The 21,017-nt window shown below is 41.9% G+C and overlaps 1 protein-coding gene across 2 annotated transcripts in view; it reads left to right on the top strand.

Annotated features, from left to right (window-relative positions):
• Positions 1 to 16,269, top strand: part of pik3cb (phosphatidylinositol-4,5-bisphosphate 3-kinase, catalytic subunit beta) — a 197,202-nt gene extending 180,933 nt beyond the window's left edge. For both annotated transcript variants that reach the window (XM_041178348.1, XM_041178357.1), the window contains exons 19-23: positions 3,590 to 3,757; positions 6,563 to 6,686; positions 8,024 to 8,169; positions 9,673 to 9,805; positions 12,365 to 16,269. In XM_041178348.1, the coding sequence (XP_041034282.1) occupies positions 3,590 to 3,757; positions 6,563 to 6,686; positions 8,024 to 8,169; positions 9,673 to 9,805; positions 12,365 to 12,502 (709 nt within the window). In that variant the 3' untranslated portion in view covers positions 12,503 to 16,269. The remainder of the gene's footprint in view (positions 1 to 3,589; positions 3,758 to 6,562; positions 6,687 to 8,023; positions 8,170 to 9,672; positions 9,806 to 12,364) is intronic.
• The last annotated feature ends 4,748 nt before the right edge of the window (positions 16,270 to 21,017 follow it).

The raw sequence follows: 21,017 nt of genomic DNA, 5'->3' as shown, positions 1-21,017 counted from the left end.
TTGATGTGCTTACTGAGCTGGAGCATACTTTTTCCTGAAGAAGATTTTATAGCATGTACGCTGTGGTGCATATTTCCAGAATTTAATCCTTCCACAACAAAGCAATTCTGAGTATTTTGTCAATCTACCCTTTTCTTTTGGTGGTCAGATAACTTAATGGTTGTTCTGTTATTTTTTGATAGTTCGATCATCCATTGTATGGCAAATAGCTAATATCTAGCTCACTTCCTTTGTAGCCCATATATGATCTGAAGTATAGGCTTTTAAGGCATAAAGAAAAATGGACCCGTTTAATACAAAAGACAAATTTGATACAGCTTTGTTATAAATATCAGTAATAGTATGTCAGAGCACAAAATATCACTGCAAAGGGAAATGTCAATAAATCATTTTAAAATACAGTTAAAGGAAGGGAAAAAAAAACCTTATTGCCAAGAATTGCTTGTAGTTCTGAAAGTCTTTTTTTTTAAACCAAATTGACAAAAATTCAGCAGTCGAATTGTTGATAAAAAGGCCAGGATGAGATGGACTGCACCCCGAGGACATGTCCTCAATCTGACTCCTGTCAAGTTGCCTTTCTGACCAGGATGTTTTTTCCCCTCACATTGACCCTATTGACCTCTAGGGCTAAAAATCCTTTCATCACAGCTTGCTTTCAGAGGGGAAGTAGTTGGAGGTGTGCCCAGTGGAGCTGTAAGTAGGGTAAGTTGAAATGCCATGGAAAGTTGCCAATTTGCCCTTTGAACTTCATGTACACTTGGCGTGCAGTTGTCACGCTGTGATAAGATAGGCAGTGATTTCCAGTTTCATTATATTGAACATTTCATTTAATTGGCCTGTAACGCCTTTATTACTTTCCTCCCCCTACCCCCTCAACCCCCCTCCCCGACAAAAAAGGTCTTGTTTCTGAAACAAGATGCTTTACAAAAGTCATTATTCATCATCTTTGGTAATTATTATTCAGTTTGATCTTAAAGCCTAATAATGGTCCTATTTTAATTTAGATAATCCTAACTAAATGCATGTCTCTCTCCTTAACCAGACTGTAGGTTGGGGAAGGCAAGAGACACAGATAAAATCAATCTCAAGTACATTTTTTTTTTCCCTTTTTAAACCCACCTGATGCAAATATTCCATCCCCAGTGTTGTCCAATTCTGAGTAAATAACACAAACCTTCTACTGGGATCATTTACTGCAAACTTTGCAGCAATATTTTTTTTAATTGGTATAAAATAGACTTTTAATCTTGAAAATATGGAAATGTTAATTAATTTAATCTTTCCATTCAAAGGGGTTTTACAGCATGATTGCTGTTGATCTATCTCAAATTTAAACACTAGTAATTGTTTTCTTTCTGCTGATGCAAATACCTTGCTAAAGCATTGGCAGCTGAATTGTGCATACTGAAAAGGTAACAAATACTTGGGATTTTAATTGTTTGCTATACTTTTTTCCTGAACTGTGAGAAGCCACAGAAGTGCTGCTCATGTGCCAAAATATCCAGGAAAAAAGATTAGATAATCTCCTCAGCATCTGGAATCTGCAGACTTCCTTGGCACAATTTCACTTTCTAAACCTTGGCCTTGCTGCACTTTTTATTCTGGATGAGCATATGGGCAGAATGCAGCGCCATCTGTTGCTGTTCCAGACTGATTGCAACTGTAGAAATGTTCCAAATTTCTGAATTTGGCCGATTGCTGATAGGAATAATAAGATTTCGTTTTTGTTTTTCTTTTGATGGGTTTTCCATTGGAATTGTTGCCGTAGAGGTAAGCCATAAGTCAGGAAGCAAACTAGTCGTAGTAGAGGACTTGATAATGCAAATTGCGTGCTCTGCACCACAAACATCTAGAGCACTGTTTCATCGCAGTGACTTGCTTACAAAAATATCCAGCTTTCAATTGCATTGACATCTCCTCACTGTACAGCAAAACCTGTCTGCTGCATGTTACTGGGAGGCATCTGACAAGCAGGCTCTTTTAATCAGTGAAAATGTGTGGTTCACTTCCAAGCCATGCACCATCTTAACTTGGACATATATTGTCACTGGGTCAATAATTGGGAACTTCCTGCTTAACAGCGTTGTTGGAGTACAGTACATGCACCACATGGACTCGAGTAGTTCAAGAAATAATCTCACCAGCACCTTCTCAAGACAACTAATAATGTGTTAGTCTGGCCTTGCCAGTGATGCTCACATCCAAAGATTTTTTGTTATATCAATGTACTGCATAGACCCGTCTGTCAGGTATAAAGCTGTTTACTTGGCTTCCCCAATGAGCATACATTTTTCCACTAAGCTACAGACTAGGAAGATCCCAAGTTTAATGTTCTGAATTAGCCAATCCCAACCAGGGTAGAGATCGGGATGCAGTCCATCAACAACTGTGGAACTTTGCTCATGTGTCACCGTCATTTGAGAACAGGATCAAGCTCCAGCTCTGGCTCCACCATGATACTTCTTAGCACAGTAATCTGTCAATGCTGACTAGGCTCCCTCATGAAGAATGTAGGCTTGGCTGAGATACTGGGGCCGGGGGGGCGCTGTTGGAGTCCTTAGAACTGTACCCTAGCAGGATTCAGGAAAAGCAAGGATAAATTGTCAGGGAGCAAAATGTTGCGATAAACATAACACTTTTCTATGTGAGGTATGCTATAGAACCAATCTTTTCAACAGTAGGTACCAAAAAAAACCCAGTATAATTAAAATCGCAGCTTAACACCAAGAAGAAGAACTGGATTTTATATAGTGCCTTTAACGTAGTAAAATATTCAAAGGTGTTTTACAAAGAATTTAACACCAACCACATAAGGAGATATTAAGCAGATTACCCAAAACTTGGTTAAAGGGGTAGGTTTTAAGGACCACCTTAAAGGAGGTGAAGAGGTTTCAGGAGGAAATTCACGCAGCTGAAAGCAGAGCTGCCAATTGAGGAATGACTAAATTCAGAAATGTGTAAAGAGGCCGGAGTTGGAGGAGTGTGGAGATTTCTGAGGCATGTAGGGATGGAGGAGGTTACTGAGATCGGGAGAGGCAAGGTCATGGAAGGACTGAGAATTTGAAAATTAAAGCTTTCCTCCTTCAAGCCAGTTCTTAAAACCTACCTCTTTGACCAAGCTTTTGGCCATCTGACCTAATATCTCCTTAGGTGGCTCGGTGTCATGCTTTGTTTCATAATGTTCCTGTAAAGTGCCTTGAGACATTTCATTATGTTAAAGGTGCTATAAGTTGTTGCTGTTACTTAACTGGGAACTAATGAAGGACAGCAAGCATGAGAATCAAGCAGGTAATTGCCCTACTACTATCTAACTGCAGCCTCCCCCTCTTGCATCCCTCCCCTCCTGCAACCCCTCTATCCCATTGCCTGGCTTTACCTAGGTAAGAGGAGTTAAAATTCCCCCTCCCTCAGTACTGTCAAACTGAAGCTGTGCGGGTCAGCCCTTCACCATTTCTCTCCAGTGTTATGTTGAACTTTAACATTACTGTGCTGTGCAAACAGCATTATAGCTATGATATATTTACATCCTAAATTACCGTTGCTTCCTCCTTAGTATTGATGTAAAATTTTGCTTTTAACTGTTTTTCAGAATTGTGCCTTATGGGTGCCTTGCAACAGGAGATAAATCTGGTGTCATTCAGGTGGTCTCTGCTGCAGAAACTATAGCCAATATCCAGCTAACTAACAGTAATGTCGCTGCTACTGCCGCCTTCAACAAAGATGCTTTGCTGAACTGGCTTAAGGAAAAGAATTCTGCGTAAGTTTTTGCTCTTTCCATTTGACCTTCGTATATATGTCTAAGAAACATATAGACAAACTTTTATGAAGATGCATTGTTGCACTCTTTTTTTATGCCAATTCATTCCCTTCTTTCCCCACACCCTGATGGAAAGTATCGTAAGATCATAAGAAATAGGCCCATCGAGCCTGTTCTACCATTCAATAAGATCATGGCTGATCTGATTGTGGCCCTAACTCCACTTTCCTGCTTATCCCTCATAACCATTGACTCCTTCTGTCAATCAAAAAACTGTCTAATTCAGTCTCAAATACATGTAATGACAGCCTTCACTGCTCTCTGTGGAAGAGAATTCATAAGAGCAACAATCCCCCAAGTGAAGAAATTCCTCCTCATCTCCGTACCAATTCTTTACTAGGATACGAGCTGACACAGATGTGAGGCACAATTTTATTGATGACGGGGTTTCCCGCCCCACCACCGAAGAATCAGTGGGGTTGGCAGCTGCCCTGCAGCCATTTAGCACTTCCAAGAAGCATCAACTGGCAAGGGGCGACAATCTGGCCCGTCACTTGGGAAGAAGCCCTGCCTCAGAGTCTGTGGTCTTTGTGCGAAGAGAACTCCCTACTGTGGCATACTTCACCTCTGGAAGGGTACGGGGGTGGGGTGATGGGGTCACATCTCCATATTTGCTAACACAGCAGAGCATTGAACTTAGCTGCTGTGCAAAAGTTTAACTTCCTGTGGTTCACGGAGTCCAGAAAAATGTTTTTTTTTTTTTACTAAATGTGGTTCCAAACTGTGTATCATTAAATAAATAATGGCAGGATTGTTCTGTTACTGCTCTTTTTATTGGAAGCAAAAGTGCATCTGGATCGACCACTATGGTCTGTGTAGTAAATGCATGCAAAGCAGAAAAATATGGTTGACACTGGGCCCTTTACAAAAGGATAGACAATATGAGCTCTTGTCCTGTGGTAGCTGCTGTAAAAAAACTTTTTGGATGATCTAAAGTTTGGTATGGCTTGGAAATCTGGCGAGAGTTCTAAAGATTCCCTTCTGTACATCTGAGAAAAATCACTGCAACCATTGGGAGAATTTAGAACAGACTCTGTGACAAGCCTCTTCACTCTTTACTTGGTGAATTGTGACTTGCAATGGTAGTTTCCACAGATGCATGTCTTCCTTTGTAAAAGTCAAACTAAGTATTGGAAACAAAAACATGGTCGTTGTCATAACGACCTGTTAGGTGTCTGTAGATCTTTAATGGTAAGATTGTTCTTGAAAGTGCAGTTTCTCAATTAATGTCAAATCCCTCCATGGACTTGCCTTATCCTAATTCCTTAAAAAAGGCCAAGGAAGTTGGCCAGGCAGGAGCTTGCCCTCTGCAAACTATGTTGCTTTGTTTATTTTCATGTAGGTAGTCAAGTATATTCCAAATTGATTCTATTGTTTTGCCATTTGTTGCTGTAAGATGAACGATTAGGCAAATAGGTAACATGTTGACTTGAAAGTTTGACAGTGCTGACAGCCATCAGGAAGTGAGGTCCCACAGATATTTGACTCTCTCATCATGACTGTGAGCACTATATAGATTCTATATATATTCATCTCCAGGTATAAAGCATCCATTCCAAGGGATTTCTTGTAGTACTTAATATGTTCGTTCTTGGGATCTGGGTGACAGCAAGGCAGTATTTAAAACTTTGAGATGATGGTTTTTGGGGGAACCCTGCTACAGAGCAGCCAGAGGCTATGCCTGCATCCAGGCAGGCAGGGAGGGCCTCTGGACCTGCCTGGAGCACCAGCCCCCTGCCTGCTGCCAGGAGGCCACCTAAACTGGTATCCGCCGCCTGCAAGAACTTGGGGGCTGCCTGGAAAATCCCAGTTGGCCTCCTTTAGTTGGACTTAAGGGCTGTTAATGAGACATGTCAGTTATCTGCTATGTACAGGTGAGTTACCTTACAGCTCCCAAACCTTCCCCCACCCCTCCCCTGCACTCGTCCTATCTTGCCCCCCAATAAAAAAAGGCTTGGAGGCGGGGTGGAGTGAAGGATCTGGCATGCTGGCTTATGGGATTTTTTAGCTCCCACCCACTTCCCATCCAGGCCCCTGAGGGAGTTGAAAATCCAGCCCTAATATTCAGTAGCATAGTCTGTGACTGGAGTCACATAGGACAGATCAGGGAGGGGTGGCAGGACGTCAGGTAACTATTTGGGTTTATTGCAACAATTCAGCAACATTCACAGGAACAGCCTGCAAATCACCAGATTCATTGAATCCTGTATCACAGCTTTCCATGATGGGATTTGAATTTACAACCTCCAGATTTCTAGTCCAGCAACTTACCAGTTACAATAAATCTTTACTTCCTCCATCCAACACTGCTTTTAGATTAGTTCTTGTATCCCCTGTTCCACCAGTAGAGACCAATCCTTCAATCACTACTCCTCTGTCCTCTAAAAACTCTCCAAAAATCACTTTGCTTCACTCTTTTGGTTCTGGAAAAGCCTTTAACTCTGTAAATCTGTACTTTCTCTTCCCCTCCTTACAATTTCCCTCCTTCTGTTTGGTGTCTGACAAGTTATATGAAGTTATATGTACAAGTTATATGAAGTAGTAATCTTTGCAATCATTTACAATTTATTACTGTATCCTAGTAATTCTATAGATTGCACATGAAAGCTTTTAAATGCCCTATTTAAATATCATTCTGAATCTGAAATGTATAAACTGCTGTACATTAATTTTTATCGATGCAGCTGCAATTGCTCCAGTAAATAAATTGTTCAGTGTTTTTATTCATCTTCTGTTTGATTACAGGGATACTCTTGAGCAAGCAATTGAGGAGTTTACTCTGTCATGTGCTGGCTACTGTGTAGCAACCTATGTGCTGGGGATTGGCGACAGACACAGCGACAACATCATGGTTCGAGAATCTGGTCAGGTATGATCTAATAATGTAACTCCAAATAGGATTGGTAATGTGATGGTGTGACTTCATGACAAATTTTTGCTGTGTAGGATTCATTCTTCATTTCAGGTAACTTTTCAACAGGAAGTTAGACATGCTTTACAACTAAGCTAAGATTTAAATCTGGAGCCTGTCATTCCTGTTTATCAGGAATGGTAGGCTAAAATGGATATCCCTTTAAACATGTATTGGTCTAATATCATCATTTGAATGGTCAAAGGTTTGCATCTGTCTTATTGACTATGAGAATGGCAGGAAGAAAATCTTTGTTTCAACCTGACTGAGTATCCCCAATATTCTTCATCTTCAGGTAGCACCCTTGTTTATTCAAGAGTTGCTGAACCATGGCTAATGCCATGATTTTGTTATGGGGCAGGGGGAGGAGGCAAGCCTCAGGTCCACCTAGCCAGAACAGAAATCAAACCCCATGCTGTTGCCATTATTCTGAACCACGTGCTAGTAGTCTAGCCAACTGAGCTAACCAGCTCCCCCTCCCTAATAATTTTGTTAATTTAATCAAAGTGTTAAGGAAAATTAATAAGACAGTTTATGGAATCTAGGATGGGTTCAAAATAAGTGCTTATTTTCTGACACCGAGCAGTGCTTTGGTGAAATCTGCATGTGAAGTGCAATCTGGGAATTATGTAGATCTATAAAAACCCATTGTGCAAATGTTCAAAATCCCAATACTAATAATGCTCCATCATTAAATTTAGTGTTTGTTGTTGCAGCATTTAAAGCATTGAGCCCTAATCACAATCTCTCGTCTAATTGTCCCTTCATGTTATAATGATGTCCCTGATGGGGACCCAGTTTCAGAAAGTATTATTAGATAAATAAGGTGATGTTACTACTGAGAAAGGAGTCAAGGATCGCCTATGGAGTAGCAGTTTTAAATGGCTGTCTGTAGCTGTGTTGACTTTTTTGGTTCTGGCAATAGGCTAGCTCAGACGTGTTGCAGTGCTGGCCTTTGTGGTCCTCTCAACATGGGTTAAGGTCCAGGGTCAGTAAACTAAAGTCATGAACACAACTTAATTTACTATTGTATTTATTTTTGCCACAATGTGTATGGATGTTTCTACAACAATAAGTCACTTGGCAGAACTACTTCAAGTCAAAACTGTATACAAATAGGGAAAAGACCTGTCAATCTATTAGATTGTGAATGCATTGAAGATTGAAATATTTGGAAACTCTCCTAGTAAATTACCAGTTCTTTCATAATTTAATTTTTGCCATTATTTTAATTTCAAAGATTGGAGGGAGATTTTGTAAGGCAATAATCCTGCTACTTTTTTTTCTGTTTCAAGCTCTTTCACATTGACTTTGGACATATTCTTGGCAATTTCAAGTCTAAGTTTGGGATTAAAAGAGAGCGCGTGCCCTTTATTCTTACCTATGACTTCATTCACGTCATTCAACAAGGAAAAACAGGAAACACTGAGAAGTTTAGCAGGTAATTAAATGGTCATGTCATAAGTGTTTTGTCATCGTTCTATCAGAACATATTCTCAAAGAGGAATACAGCACTTTGTTCTGGGATACTTGTTAGATTTATATTGCCATCCCAACCTGGTGTGTCCTTTCTCAGACCAGCCACAACTGATATGTATTGGCTTCCCCTTCCTACTTATACTCATTCAGTACTCTCTCTTTCCCCTTTCCCTGTCTTTTGTCCATTATGTATAACTGACATTCCTCTTTGTGTAACTAAGCAATTATACAATAGTTATAAACAAATATGCAAACACAGAAACTCCTGATATGTGCACATATGTTTGACAGATCAGAAGTGGCTTGTGTGGTGTGACAGTTGCACTATTACTGCTCATGTGGTCTAAGCTGTTTAATGTCATAATCTCCTATAATTTCCTAGGAAGAAAAGTATTCTCAGCAATTGGAGTTTCAAGTTATTTAATTAGTAAACTTTGAGTTTATTCTTAGGTTTAAAATAAGTTTAATATGGTAATCAATGTTCAGTGGGTTACTGTATAAAATATTTGTGCCTTATGAGTGAGGACTAAAATTTACTTGTGCCTTTACCTGTTCAGTAAAATCTGCTTAAAATCCCTTGTGAGCTAGCTTGGTAAGCATTGGAAACATTGCCATGAACTGGAAAGATGCAGACTTGAGCCCATCTTTGCTCATATAGAATTCCTAATATTGCTATTGTGCGGAACAACAAGGAAGGGAAATTAGAACAACTGATTCCACCTGCCCAGACTCATTTTTGTGGGCCTCCCTATGTCCAGCACAAAGATAAAATTGGCCTAAGCCTGGAAAAGGTGACATGTCCTCCCATTCTCTTTTAGGAAGTGGACAATATGTATAGGGTAAGCTTTATTTGGCAATAGTGGAGTAAACATTTTCATGTGTAGTGTTGTTAATCATAAACTCAGAGAATTTTAATACTCATAATTAGCTTTCATTTCTGAGAGGTGTTTGGCCTTTGTTTTGGAGTGATCAAGTGGAAAAAACATTCTATTGTTGGTGTATATTTTAAAAGCCCCTTGGGTTAATTAGTTTTGTTGGTCCACTTAACCAGTAACACATTCCCCCTCATAATGTAATCGTGTTGCATAAATTTAATTTTAAAAATTTATTTTGCATTTTGTAGCACTTGGATGCTTTAAATGCCAACATTTATAGTCAGCATTTTGAAATGAGATGCAAAAGTAATCTTAAATCTAAAATTTTCCTCCTTTTAAATTTCATCATCCTTAAGGTTATGTCAATATTATAAGGAGTCAACTCGAGTCTGACATTACTGTTATAGGAAAGCTGATTCATTTATTTGACACACAACAAAGTGATACCTGGCAAACAGGTGAATTAACTACCCAGAGTTAGGTAGAACAAAAAGTATTTAGTAGTTTATATTGATGTATAACTGTCCTTTTATCTCCTCATGACATCCAGAAAGTTGTGCATTTTGTACTGTGTTATCTATTTTTGAAAGGTTCCGGCAATGTTGTGAAGAAGCTTATTTGATTCTGCGCAAGAATGGAAACTTGTTCATTACTCTGTTTGCACTAATGTTGACAGCAGGACTACCTGAGTTAGGCTCTGTCAAAGACATCCAGTACCTTAAGGTAAAACCTTATTTCTAATACTTCCTTTATTCAATTAGAATTACTTCAAAAACACTTTATAAAGGGAGGCAAAAAATCTGATACATAAACAGAAAGGTTGAGCAAACCTGGCAGCATGTGCGGAGAAAGAAACAGAGTGAAAGTTTCAGGTTGATGACCTTTCATAAAGTGATGCCTTTTGAGCCAGCTTGGTAAGCATTGAGAGCATTCCCATGAGCTGGAAAAATGCAGATTTGCACCCAATATTGCTTGTTCCGTGGAACAACACAGGAAACAAAGATTAAACATTTCCCCACAAGGACAGGAAATTGGATCAACTGATTCCACTTGCCAGACTCATTTCAGTGGGTCTCCCAGTATCCAATGCAAGGATAATACTGGAATAAGATTTCTTTTTCCTCTTTGCCTTATTCAGCAGCAGTAAATATGTCCCAGCACCTTATTTTTCCTCCAGTCCATTCCTCCTTCCTACACACCATTCGATCAACTGGAATATTTTTTATTCTTTGATGGGATGTGGGTATCACTGGCAAGGCCAGCATTTTTTGCCCATCACTAATTGTCCTTGAATTGAGTGGTTTACTAGGCCATTTCGGAGGGCAGTTAAGAGTCAACTGCATTGTTGCGGAACTGGGGTCACATGCAGGCCAAAGCAGGTAAGGGCAGCAGATTTCCTTCCCTAAAGAACATTAGATATGATTGCCAATTCTAAAGCATATGCCAGTGGCATTCAAGTGCCTACCATCACCAGTGCCAGAATTGGATGAATTGGCAACTATTTTTGCATGTCACTGCTTTCTTTATTTTGCCAATGGGAAGGCCGTTTCGCCCACTAAAGATCCAAGATGGTCCAGCTGAGAGTGACAACTCAATATATGGGGGGGCAGTAAATGCCATCTATCCTCGGCACAACTGTGCCACTAGGGTCAAGATAATATCCTTTAGGATTGCGTGAAATGACATTTTACTATGGGTGATTCAAAGGAACAATTCCTTTGTGTTCATTGAAGATTGCAGTATTGGTGCCATTTAATACTCGCAAAGACTGAAGTATATGCCTCCTAAATATAACCACTGTTTTTGTAGAAAGTTCTTGCACAGAGGAAAGTTTTGATTCAATTGCTGTATTTCTTCACACTTCTTTTGGCTGAAGAAAAACTAAATAATAAGCATATTTATATAAAAGAAGGGGATTAGTACTCTAATGATAGCCTTCAGGCACCACTAACCATAATTCCATTATCATTAGTTGTTTTTTCACCAATCCCACTATACAGGTTGTCTTTGTGATGTTTTACCTTTTAATAAGGCCTTACAAATAAACTAAACCACCAGGCAGCAGTGGACACACTATTTTCCTGATCCTGTGGAGCTGGGTTTGGAGGTGTTGGGGGGGAGGGAACAGAAAAATGTGGAGGAACCAACTCAGGATGGCTACCCAATGCATTCCCGTCTCCAGAGAAATTTCTTTGGGTAGGCTGGGAGTGGGGTCAGCTCCTGCTCCATGGAGGTGGGCAGCCAATTTGGGCGCTATTTTGTGGTGGCGATGGTAGTTACCCACTATTGATGTGGTCCTCCACTGAGTGCGGAGCCTGAAAGATCACTGGTGCTTCTGCCATGGGATCATCAGAGCCAGAGGCTTCATGCCCCAATGACCTGGCCGCAAGGATGAAAGATCGCAGCTGCACCTGAAACCCATCCTGCAGAGAGGCTTCCCTTCCACTCCAATGGTCCTACTGGCTTCAGGTCTCCTTAGCTGACTCCAGGGAAGTCTGCAACTGAGGAAGCTGCCATGTTGAGGCATCTGCATGCTAGTCTTTCTGCTGTACCTCTCCTGGGGGGACTGCCAACCATCCAGAGCTGCAGGCCTCTGATTGGGTCTCCAGCCTCGTGAGCTTAATAGGATGATAAGCATGGAATTTTGTGCTGGCAGGCAAACTATCAACATGGCTGGGCCAGGGACTCCCATATTGGCCCAATGTCAGGGTCCCAAAATTCATTTAAAAAATATAGGTGGCTTCAATGACCCAAGGCTGTGGAAGAGGAAATAATGGCCTGGGTGCTCAATCCTCATTGCTGTTACTTCCCCTAACCCTTGAACACTCACCCCCACCTCTGCTCACCGCTCTACCCCTCACCCCTTCCCAACACCCAACACTGGGATGTGTGAAGGTAAAGAAATGGATGAACTTAGCTATAATTATGATCAATTAGCTCACTGGCACTCTCTGTATTGGTGCTGTCATGACTTCCCAGACAAGATCCAGAACTGTAACTCGGCTTCAATCTCAAACACTAGAAAAGGAGGGAAAGAAAATGGGGAGAAAAGCACTTCCCTTGCTACGACTGAAACACACATGAGAGGAAGTGGTGCAGATTGAAACTTAGAGATGATCTATTTCTCTGCTTTAAAATACACATAATTTCAGGAGTCCAAAGTTGGGTGTTGAATCGATGCAATTTTAAACAAATTTTCTGATCACTTACAAGATGTAGTGTGATGCGTCATCAAAAAAGATGCAGCCCCGTATTTTACAAATCTCTTCCTTTTGGCCCCAGGACTCTTTGGCTTTAGGAAAAAGCGATGACGAAGCACTGAAGCAGTTTCGACAAAAGTTTGATGAGGCCCTTCGTGAAAGCTGGACAACGAAAGTGAACTGGATGGCTCATATTGTGGCCAAAGACAAAGGGTCCTAGCGAATTTTCAGCAATGCACTGAAATAACAACAGGCTGTTAAATGATGGAACAGCTGACTTCCGGACCAAATTGCAGGAGAACTCCCAGATGTTACACTCCATGCCTTCCAGCTTCCAGTGCAACTACAACATTGTGTAATATGTATATTCTTGCTGCATCTTGCTGACTTTGCACGCTGCGGGCTACTGGTTGCTTCACCTTCAGATTTCTAAGGATATGGTACTAGTGAAATAGGTGTATACTTCTCCAGACGTTGGGGCTGACTGATACCAAATATTGAGCACTACCAATACAGATACTGTGTGATTGGTATTGGGTGTTGTTCATATTCATATGTTTATATTAGATTCATTGCTAAGTTGATATTTTATTTTAAATCAGTAAGGCTAGACTGAACTTCGCATGATCCAGTGAACGAGAATTGGTGATAGTTTTTTTTAAAATTATTTATGAGTCTGGATATGTAGCTGACGCCAGTCTATCTCTTAATAAAACACCAACCTCAGTATCAGTCAATCCCTTCTTGGACACTGTAGCCCCTGTTTGATCACCATACTGCTACAGACCTTTTGTTTTAAATCCAAGGAGAATGATTCTTTTTTTCACTTAAAATCTTGAAAAATAGCTTGATGTTATATAGTTGAGTCTAGGAGAAAAATAAACTGGTATTTTATACCCAAGGCACGTCTTTCTACACTACTCATCCTGAATCCTTGTAATTTCATGGATAATTTATAAATAGCTGGTAAGTGAGCCTAGAAATTATAATTTTATTCAGCATCCATTCTGTTGTGATCTTAGCACTGAATAAGGAAAATGCTCAGTAGTAGCAGATTTGTCAATTTCCTTTTTAATGTGTCATGTCAACTTGAGTTTTCATGAGCGATTTTGCTAGATCCTTGTGGTGTGTTTCAGGTGACGTTTGTAGAGAGGGTTAGCAAGCTAGCTTCAATTTTGCACCATCAGTTTAAGAGCCTCTCTGGAATTAATTCAAAGGGCTTTAGCAGCCTGTGATATCCCAGGAATAATAAAGCTCTGCTGGCTTGACTTATTTCCTGTCACTTTAGCAATACATAAGATAAAGTAAAATCTGCTTTGAAGTTTTATTCTCAAGTGCAGTGGACGTGTATCAGTGCTGCAGTGGATGTGTCTCAATGCTGTCTGCTCAATGTAAGGCAGCAGAAAGCGTATTTATAGGGGAAAGAATTGCTCTGATCATACATAATCATATTGCAAGCATGATCTTTAAATGCATTTCTGATATTGCAAGACATAGCATTTGAGTTACCAAGGTGGTTGTACACATATGAGCACAGATATGCTTAGTTGATGTGTTGTAATGGGATTCATTTTTTAACAGTTATCAAGTTCGAGAATCAAAGTCTTGAGGAAATGCACCTCATCTACCCGACCTGATCCTATACCTACAGCTCAGATGAACACAGAATGCATTGATGTTTACAAAGTATAGAATGTTTAGCAAACAACATGGGTTTGGAGTACAAATTTTGTATTTTTTACATGATCATTGAATCATACACACCGAACTGCCCTGCAGTGAATCTGACCTGAACTTGCATTGAGAAACCACTGTACACTGTAGTCACCTGAGCTCAGCTGTGGAGGCCTTCTGTATTTCTATTTAGACACATCCAATACACACTGAATCCAAATTGCCCCCACTGAACTAAATCACATAAAGAAGATCATTTGATTCAATCTAAATTTGAATTCTTTTGACCCTCAGCAGCTGTTATTTATTTATGATGTAGCCAGATTTATTTTTCTGACTCAGCTATTGTAATGCTGCCTTAATTTGACTTAATCTCCAATGCTGCTCAATAGAGGGGGAAAAAATGCAACAAAAGTGGGTGCTGCAGTTTTGGTGCACAGGTGGAATGGTACTGCATTTCCTCTTCCCTGCTGCTAAGCAGGCAACTAGTGCAATACAAAAATGCTTGTTTAAAAAAAAAGGCCACAGTTGCAGGCATCAAAGCATTAGTGAGGGAACCATCCTCACTGCCGCTGCCTTTTAAGGTGGGGGACTGAAATGGCTTTAACTATTAGAAATTTATGCTGATGCCTTTACTCGTTTTTTAAGCTGAAAATATGTTAGGATTATTTTGAAATAAGCTGGCTTTCTTACTAGAATTGGGCATGAAATATAATCAAGATTCAACTGGGTGGAACATTTTATGGTAAAATAGATGTTCAGAGCACAGATTATCTTTTTTGAAATATTGAATTCTCCACTGTGCAGAAATCTCCAGTTAAGAACTGAACTGCTTCAGCCATTAGGCTTCATATGAAAAAATACTGGTAAGATGAACAAGTTTTAAGTTTTACGTAACAGGGTAAATTGAAGTGGTTTTGATTTGCACAGTTTAACCTCAATGCATAGATATTAATACTTTAGTGCACTTTAGCGGATAGTTAATGTTTCTGGCCTTTGGATAGGAACATAGTGACATTTATCTCAGCAACGCTACCTCTTTTGCATGCCTGAGATTGACATGAACATATTCCAGCTTCAGTCCTGAAATTATCACTGCTTACTTTCTTTAGCTGGTTAGATTGGATGTTCACAGTAATACTGAAATATCTCAGTAGCTATCAACTTATTGACAACTGATTATTTATTCCAGAAAATGGATTTCAACAATAAGAAAACCTAATGAGGAGCTCTGGTTTACTTTCTGTATGTATATTGTGAAATAGTTAACCAATCCAAAATAGAATACATATGCAAATGTTATACAGGCCTGGGAAAAGCTGCAGTAAACTTTCAAATGTAAACAAAACTGATTGAAAAAGCATTATGGAAAATCAAGTGAGTATATTGTTGATATTGGCCAGAGGTTGTGAAGGGGGAGCAGGAGATATAGGAGGAACCACAATTGTGTTCTAATATTCCATTGATGGAGATAAATGTCTTGCGTGTTGGACCCACTCTGCGCAAAGCCTTTAAGCGGTTGTGAAATCTTATTTATTTGTTTTCAATACATTTTCAATGTTATTTTTATTGTCTTCCCACCTGTACATCAACCTCACCCACCCTCCCTGTTGGAAGCGTAGGATATTCTGAGCTGCAGACTATCCCATGGCTGCTGTTGATGCTGCTTTATATCTGTCTAAGATCTACATTTGGCAGGGCAGTTTGCACGCCCGTGTCAGTCTTTTTCCCCTCTCACAGGTGAGGTGCTTACCACAAGAGCAGGACTGTGACCAACTAAGAACCGTCAAAGCTTGACACCAGCAAGAGCCATGGTTGAATGCCATGTGAGGTTAGGATTGGGATTTGAGCCAGTAACCTTAATGCCCTAGCATCAATGCTCCATTTTACCCTTTGTATATTGTTTTTAATAATTGAATGCTTGTTGCTACTACTGAATTGTGTAGATTTGTACAGAATTATTATAGGATTTAAAAAAATAAGATTTTGTTCTTCGTACGAGCTTGGGCAACACTCCTACAATATTCCAACAGATGTTATACAGACAGTGGATTTATTTAATTCCATGTCCTTGTAATAATAAAATAAAATGTACGATAAATGTGTGGAATACATACAGGAAACTGTGCCCTTAAAGATTTGCCACAGATTTTGAATGTACTGATGTTAAATGAAATGTTTCATAAGTTTTTTTTTGCTGGTATATTAGACCAAATGTGATATTTCGGATGGAAAAGTTCGAAGACACACTTATTAAATGGCTGTAAAATGTATATTTTGCTTTTAAATAAACTTTTTTTTTAGAAAACTTCATTTACACTACTTGGGCCGGGATTTTCTGCTTCCTCTCATAGCGGGCATCATGGAGAGTGGGGGCGGAAAATATTGTGAGAACGCCAGAAATCGGTTTCACATCGTGGGAAACGTGGTTGCGACGGTGCGCTGCAGCATTCAATGGTAGGCCGCATTCCCTGCCGCAGCACGTCAGGAACGCCATTTCAATAAATTTGCATCTCATTATAAGGACTGTTCACCAGAATCAACCCCCCATGCTGGATCATCAGAGCACGTCAGCGTGTGATTAGAACGACGTGCTTCACAGTGTATACAGCGGATGCACCTGGTGTCCTGCACTTAGCCCGCGCCATCGAGGTTTGTTTGCTTACCTTGCATCACGCATCGCTCACGGTAATAAGCAGCAGGCTTGGCAGGCAGCACCACATCACTTTCAAGGGGTTGTTACTGGCAAATCTCTACCTCCCCGACCAGTGGTAAAGTAGGGATGGCTTTTGATGGGCTGCAGGGTTAGGGCTCCACTGGGGAAGTGGGGGGAAACCGGCCTGAGACAGGGGAAGGGGCTGCAGGGCAAGGGTTTAGTGGTCAGAGTGGGAAGGTTCCACTCAGACACATGACTTGGGGGACGGGGTTATCATCCTTGGCACCGATATGGGGACAGAGTATGTTACAGAGTGGCATAAGTTACTTGGGGCGGAATGGGAGAATCGCTGAATGAAGAAACGCCTCAGTTTACATTGTTGAGCTTGCAAAGACTGTCTTTGTCCCAGTCCAGGGAGGGGAAGAGTATGTCAGTCCAGTCTCAGTCATGCCAAGCATGTTATGTGCAGCGCATTGCCGTAACGTCATGTGCCTCAGTCCCTGGGGCTTTTGGCATCAAAATGGGGTGCAAATGGCACACTCAGTCAGGGAAGGCATCTACAGTCTACGGATGGGAAAACGCATTTTGGGGGCACCCTAAATGTGTGGGGGTGATATATGTTTAACAGTGCAAGTCGCCTCAAGATGGGGAGGGGTGAGGTCCATGTGGGGAATAGGCACATTCCCCTCAAAATGTTCAGGGGCTAACAGATATCCAGCACAATCACGATGGGATTAGGGAATACAGGGGGAGGATTGAGAGGCCTGTGAAGGAGGGAAACCTGAATATTAAGCTCCTCCAGGAAAATGGATGGAGTTTCCATACACACACATGGTGGTCTGGCAGTGAGAGCTCAGCACCATCTTCCAACCTGCAGTGATAGCACAGCACAAATTTAAAATGAGGAGTAACTGTGCTGGTGAGGGCTCAGAGGACGGATTGGAGGACAGGTGCATGCACTTGGGGGGCCGATTAAAGGGGCACCCAACTGAACTGTGCATTCCCAAATGGGAAGAGATGCACAGCTGAGACATGGTGGGAGCCTTTTAATGACAATACAGGTAATCAGGAAAGTGAAGCAATGATGCACATTCATGTGAGACTAATTCCTCAAAGTGGCACTAATTGATCTTCCCATGTTACCCCTTGTTCACAACGTGGAAATTCCTCAGAGTGATGGCGAACTCCAGAGCCATTGGGCAACAGGACAAGCTTAAGAAGCTTCATAGAAGAGAAACACAGGGCCCCCTCAAATAATCTCATTTTTCATCACATTTATTCCAAAGATTTAGTATGAGAGTACAGTGAACGTGCACCTGGGCTGAAAGCAGTACGTCCAAGCACTCAGCCAAAGAAATCTCATAGCAGTTGGTCATGTAAAGAGGGAGGTTGGGGAGGAGCACCTTGAAACGTATCCCGCACCGGCCAGCATTTAGGGGGTGAATAGTTGCTGACACTGGAACAAAGCTCTTGAACCCACGGTCACTGATGAGTCATTGACAGAAAGAGGACCTTTGGAGGCTAATGCTGATTCTTGTCTGATTCTCCACAGGGCTCCACTGGGAACCTCTATGAAGTCACAGATGCCATTTTTGCCAAGGCCCACAATTACGTCAACTTCTACAGAGATTAAGCAAGCCAGGACGCCAGAGCACTGAGCTATGCTGAGATTTCTGGATTCCCACAGGTGCAGGGTGTCATTGACTGCACACATGTGGCTATTAAAGCTCCCTGGCAATAGGCACTCTAAAACATGAACAGGAAAGGCTACCACTTGCTCAATGAACAGCTGCTCTGCAACTGTAAGAAACTTATCATGCAGGTTTGCGCCAAATACCCAGGAAGTGTCAGCAATTCATACACCTTGAGTACATTGCAGATCCCAGACATATTTGAGGGAGCACACAGGATCCAGGGCTGGCTCCTCGGTGACAAAGGGTACCTGCAAAGGACATGGCTGATGCAGTGGCCTCAGAATCCTGCAGGGGGAAGGTAAAACAAAGCTCATGCCACTATCCAAACATTGGTGGAACACACCATAGGGATCCAAAGATGCGATTCTGATGCCTGGACGTTTCTGGCGGAGCACTCCAGTAAACTGCCCCAAGGGTCTCACGGATCATCATGGCTTGCTGTGTGCTGCACAACCTGGCACTGCAAAGGGGGGAGGACTTGCCAGGTGCTGACATGGAGGAGCTGCACCTCTCTTCCAACGAAGAGGACATCGAAGGGGATTAGTGCATTGAGTTCGAGGAAGCCAATGCTGCAGGTGAAGAGGCCATCGCATAGGCCAGATGAGGAAGGTATGCACATGGGGCCCTCATAGCCTCCAGATTCCATGAGGAGAATGATGAGTTGCAGTGAGTACCCTCTTGCCCTCTATCATGGGCCAACACGAACACCAGCATTGCCATTCCTTTCATTTCAACCATGCACTTCAATATGAGAGTGAACAGTTACACATCAGAATTACATTGTCCTGATCCTTTGAAGGATGGTGATTCCTCAGGAGCATGTGTCCTTGCTGAGATGAGCTACTAACTGGAGGAGGGTGTCCTGGCATCAGATTTCAGAAGATGCAGCCTCTTCAAGCGTCTCTCCAGCATCCCAGTCGCAATGGCAGTCTACAAGAGCCAGGAGCTGTTTCACCATCCTCAGTGGGCTTGTAGCTGTCTGCCTTCAATGTGACAAAGCTCCTCAAGGAGATCCAACTCCAGCAATGAGACAACACCTTCTGGATAATGTCGATGGTGAAACTGATAGATGACACTTGGGCCAAAGTAACTGAGAATGTTCTGCAGGTGTGCACCTAATCAGAGATGACTCAATCCTCTGTGTTCATCTTCTTTTCTATCACATTAACATCCGGCACACTCAGTTAGGGATACTGGCCTGCTTTTATAATCACCTTCCTATGAATGTGGGCCATTTGATGATGGCGACGTTTGACCATTTACATGCCCAGACATTAAATGCCTCCTCTTTAAGACACACATTTTGCCCTGGTAGTCAGCCTGGCCTTTGCGAACTCCAAAATTGTCAGACACCATGAAGCCCTCCGAGTCACATTTCGTTGCTAATGAAAAGCAGACTTTAGCTTCAGTACATCCTTGCTCCTACCCCATTGCTCCCTTCAACATTGTCTAAAGCTATGATGTGCGCTTCCAGAGCATGCTCGAAGGCTCTACTGATTGCCAATATCACCATTTGCAATTAGCATCACTTACCTCAGTGAGTGTTTAGGTGATGGGATGCACAGCACTGCATCTTAACATTGTGACGAGAGCCTTGTGGCCACAATTCAGACAACTACAGGTTGAGAAATGCTCAAGCTTGTAGGTTCGAGCACTAGGGCAATAATGTGGCTGAGAGAGGCAGACCTTTGGCACCTTGAGGTGGCAGCGTGCTCCCATTTATTGGTGAGTTTAGCAGATGTACATTCAGAAAGTCGGAAACACAGTTGCCAGACAGGAGCACACATGAGCTCTGAGTTTGGGCTCAAAGCATGAAAACCCTGCTGGATGACGGAGAGCACATGGAGTTGCACAATATAAAACCCTACTCCATGTACAAACACATCTCTCCTTGTACACTACACCTTCACCTTTCAACAATGCAGATGAGATAGGAGAACTCCTCTGCCTCAATCTTACACAGCCAAGATAAACATGACCCTGTAAAGCATGTGAACAAGGTTCCTTCCACAAGCACACTTAACATTAAGGTCAAGGCATCATTGATGTCAAGAATGATCTGGAAAAGCACTCACTGTGGTGATATGGAAGCACACTACATAGAGGAGAGGACCATGGTAGCGACATCTGTGATAAGTTGGGGGATAAGTGATATCACACCTGATTGACAACAACACAGCTTCATCATAAAAAGGAGTTATACACAAGAGGAGATGTGAAATGGGGGCGAGTCTATTTACACTTGTGAACGTTATACACATGTTGTGAACAGCCATGCCACCATTGTCCGCTAAAATTTTCTTGATCTTCCTAACCCTGCTGCTATATCTGGGTGCTTCCCCACTATCCACAGCAGAGGTGGAGGTACTCTGATGACTGCTACTTCTGTGATGACTTTGGCAGGTGTCCTCTGGAGCGCCAAGACCTGGAGGAACCCAGCCTGCTTTGGGGCAAGTGGACGCTCCTTGGCCTGTGGAGGTGATGGGGTCACAGGAAGAGGGGATTGGGATCAGTTGGGCACTCCTGGAGTCACCTGAATGGATGGCCCAAGGGTGTCCATCTGCTGGTCCTCGTACCTTTGGGTGCCTGAGGGCCCCTGGCTGACTTCTTAAGGAGAAGAAACAACAGGGGTGAGAGCTAGGTGCCCTGCCCCGCCCTTGCATGGCCACTAATGGATGCCACAAATGGCTACAGCGATGGAGTGCTGCTCC

This window comes from Carcharodon carcharias, chromosome 2 (genome assembly GCF_017639515.1).
Source record: "Carcharodon carcharias isolate sCarCar2 chromosome 2, sCarCar2.pri, whole genome shotgun sequence".
Classification (NCBI taxonomy): domain Eukaryota; kingdom Metazoa; phylum Chordata; class Chondrichthyes; order Lamniformes; family Lamnidae; genus Carcharodon; species Carcharodon carcharias.
The sequence above is the reverse complement of the archived record's forward strand: the minus strand, read 5'-3'. Positions and strand labels throughout refer to the sequence as shown.